The following is a 3,345-nucleotide window of genomic DNA, read 5'->3' as shown; positions in this document are numbered from 1 at the left end:
TAGTAAAGGCATTATATTATAATGATAAGAATTGTTCTATTAATTAATTAAAATATGGTGTAAGATCTCTTGGATCAGCTTTCATTCCCATAAACTAAAGGAAAAGTATTGTGTAAAGCTAGTTGGGATAAATCAGAATAATGTTTGCAACCACCCCCATTAGAAGCAGCAACACTTTCTGCTTCTTTCTCTCAGACAAACACAACACCAAGGAGCGGCGGGCAAAAAAAAATATAGAAATCATTTCTGATAAGACGTTAGATTCAGAAATTTTCATTCCTCCCTCCGACTGAAAGTTGAGCCAAAAAAAAAACCCGGAAAAAAGAAAACATGCACTGCTAATTCGAAGCAAATTATTACTAACAAGGGAATAAAATAAAAAATAAAAAGATGCTCTCTTTTTCATTTTTTCTTCTTCTCTTCTCTCAAATTTCCTGGTCCAGATTAGAAAGAAAACTAGTAAAACAGTCCGAGTTCAACATGATAATTGAACTCCCAAGACCGGCGTCCCCCGAGCAACAAAATATCAAATCAAAGAGATTAATTATGAGAAAATTAAAAACTAGATACGCAAAATTAAGTTTTTTTTTTTTTTTTCTCTTTCTTTTGGGGTTGCATCATTCAATCGCTCGCATGTTATATCCTCAACAAAGTAACGATCTCATTAATTAACACTAAACAAAGAAAGAAAAAAAAAGGAAAGAAGAGTAAATTAAGAAACAACTAAAATTTAATACCAAAGTCTCTTACTCTATCTAATTAACATGACCTTATTAATTTTATCTCCAAAAGGATCAAGATGAAGATGAAGACCCATTAGTCGATACATGATGTCCCGCTCCACCATCACCATGGTGATGACGGTGATCTTGATCGTAGTGGTTTGGATCATCCTCCATGTTGTCGTTGTCGTCGTCGTCGCCATCGCCGTCGCCTTTGGTGGTGTCGTTGCTGTTATTGCCATTAATACTGTTGTTGTTGTTGTTGTTGTGGGTTTGCTCCAAAATACTGTTCTGACCTCCATTAACACTGTTATTATTGTTATTGTGATCCTTCTTCGCAAAAGTGTTCTTATTATTGTGCATCCAAACTTTGAGAACTCCCTTGTCGACTCCGATTTCGCCGCAAAACTCCCGGACAAGCTCCTCATCCCGTTTCTGCATCTTCCACCCGACTTTCTCCGCGAATTGGCACATCTTCTCCTTCTGATCCTGGCTGAATTTCGTCCGGAATCGCTTCCGGCTGCTCGAGCTCGGCGTAATGACGCCAGGAGGAGCAGCCACCACAGCAGCAGCAGCACCCGTGGGTCCCACTCCTGCGAGATGATTATGGTTATGGTTATCTTGGGGCGCGGCTCCTCCAGTGGAGAGAGCTAGGAGCATGTGGGGAGCGGAGGGGTAGTAGGAAGAGGAAATCGGCGGTGGAGAGGCGGAATTGGGGCTGCGGTTGGGTGGCGGCGGGGGGTGGTGACGGTGGTGGGGTTGGTATTCGATTACGTGAGTTGCGGCGGCTGCGGAGGAAGGGTTGGTGGTGGCGGTGGGGAGAGGATCGTCGGGGTCACGGCGGTGGAAGTTGCGGTGGCAGCCACAGGCGGAGGGCGTGGCCGCCGAGGCTGGCCGCGTGGTTCTTCAGACATTCTCTGTACGTCACCACGACGGCGTGGTGGTGGTGGTGGTGGTGGTGTTGGTGGTGGTGATTGTTGTGATGGGGGTGGTGGCGTTTCAGTACTCCGTTGCTGAACGACAAGGGCTTGGCGGATTGGATCCGGGTCGGAGTCTCGCTCTCGGCTTCTGGGGATTTTGTGGTGCCTGCAGCTGTGACGTTGGCGGTGGTGGCGGTGATTGTTGTAGAGGCTATTTCCATGGCTCAAACATCTAGGGTTCTTTAAAATAAAAAACAAAAAACAAAAAAAAAAAGTGTTTGCTTTTATGGGGTTGTTAGGATTATTAGAGGTCTTTTTGAGGATTATAAATATGACCAAGACCGTTCATAGAGAAAGAAGAAATGAGCTCTTAGAGATTAAGGAGAAAGTGTTTTGGGAAAGAAAAAGGTTAAAAAAAATGGTGGGTTTTTTTTTTTCTTTTTCAGTTTGACGAGGAGGATGAAGAGGAAGAAGGAGGAGGAGATGTTGTTGTTGTTGTTGTTGTTGTTGATGATGATGATGATGATGATGAGCAGTGATGATTGTTGATAATAAAAATCTTTGGTTTTGTGGTTGTCCTTCTTAACCACTTGGGTTTTTAACCCTGGTTCTAATCCATGGTTAAGTTTCTGACCTCACTTGGGGTTAGATGTTTGTGTTGTAATAAATATACCTCCCTTTAAGCTATGGGGCAGAGAATTTGACCCTCCCTGTGTGCTTAAGCCTTTAGGTGTTTTTCTACCACCACTACATATTACAATTTACACCTCCGGTATTTTGACTCTGCTTTACTTAAACCATAATTTAAAATAAAAATAAATAAAAAAACAAAAACAAAAAGGATTTTCGGTTTCAGGCAACTATGACTCGGTTAAAAAGGGACGAGTTGACTCGGTAGAGCCTTTATTGATAAATAGCAATTTCTAAGAGAAGAGAGCGATGTAATCACCAGCTGGAAGGGACTCTACAAATTTCTGAGTCATTGACTGTAACCCATCTTAATGTTGTCAAGTTGCAGGCCTGTACGCTTTTACAGTTTTAACTTTTTTTTTCTCCTTTTTTTTTTTCTTTCTCTTTTCAAATTTTATTTATATTTGTCAAAAAAAGATAACCATCCGTTTGAAGCACATCTCGTTTGTATTATTTCCTATCCGTTTGAAAACACGCAAATGCCCTTCACCAACAGTGTACCATACCCCTGTGCCCTTGGTAAAAGGAGTCCTTGGCTTCTGGTAAATTGGTCTTCTAACCACAGAGATGGGAATCTGTCGAAATTCTGGCCGTTTAATTCGTTAATTTAAATTTTTAATTCGAATTGAAATGTAATTTTATGTGAAAATTTTTTTATTGTAATAAAAAAATTAAATGTGATTATTTTTTTAAAATTTTTAACTAATAAAACTCAAATTTTAAATTTAAATTAGTAAAATAAACGAGACTTTAAGATATTTTTTAGCATCACAGCTCTTCTCAAAAAAAATTAAAGACTTGATTAGTTTGTTAATTTAAATTTTTAATTCGAATTGAGATGTAATTTTATATGAAAATTTTTTATTATAATAAAAAAATTAAATATAATTATTTTTAAAATTTTTTTACTATAATAAATTTTAAATTTTAAATTTAAATCAGTCAAATGATGGGAGCTTAAAAATATCTTTGTCCGCTTGAAAGAATTTTCGGCCGTTGAACGGATTTGTCTG

The 3,345-nt window shown here is 38.8% G+C and overlaps 1 protein-coding gene across 1 annotated transcript; it reads right to left on the bottom strand.

Annotated features, from left to right (window-relative positions):
* Positions 1 to 612: 612 nt before the first annotated feature.
* On the bottom strand, positions 613 to 2,101 carry LOC21396778 (zinc-finger homeodomain protein 9). Its single transcript, XM_010089861.2, is given in 2 exon segments — positions 613 to 1,593; positions 1,595 to 2,101. Coding segments are annotated over 2 exon segments (1,068 nt in total). The 5' UTR covers positions 1,864 to 2,101; the 3' UTR covers positions 613 to 794.
* Between the last annotated feature and the right edge of the window lie 1,244 nt (positions 2,102 to 3,345).

Source organism: Morus notabilis, unplaced genomic scaffold (genome assembly GCF_000414095.1).
Source record: "Morus notabilis unplaced genomic scaffold, ASM41409v2 Scaffold897, whole genome shotgun sequence".
NCBI lineage: Eukaryota > Viridiplantae > Streptophyta > Magnoliopsida > Rosales > Moraceae > Morus > Morus notabilis.
This window is presented reverse-complemented; position numbering and strand designations above follow the sequence as displayed.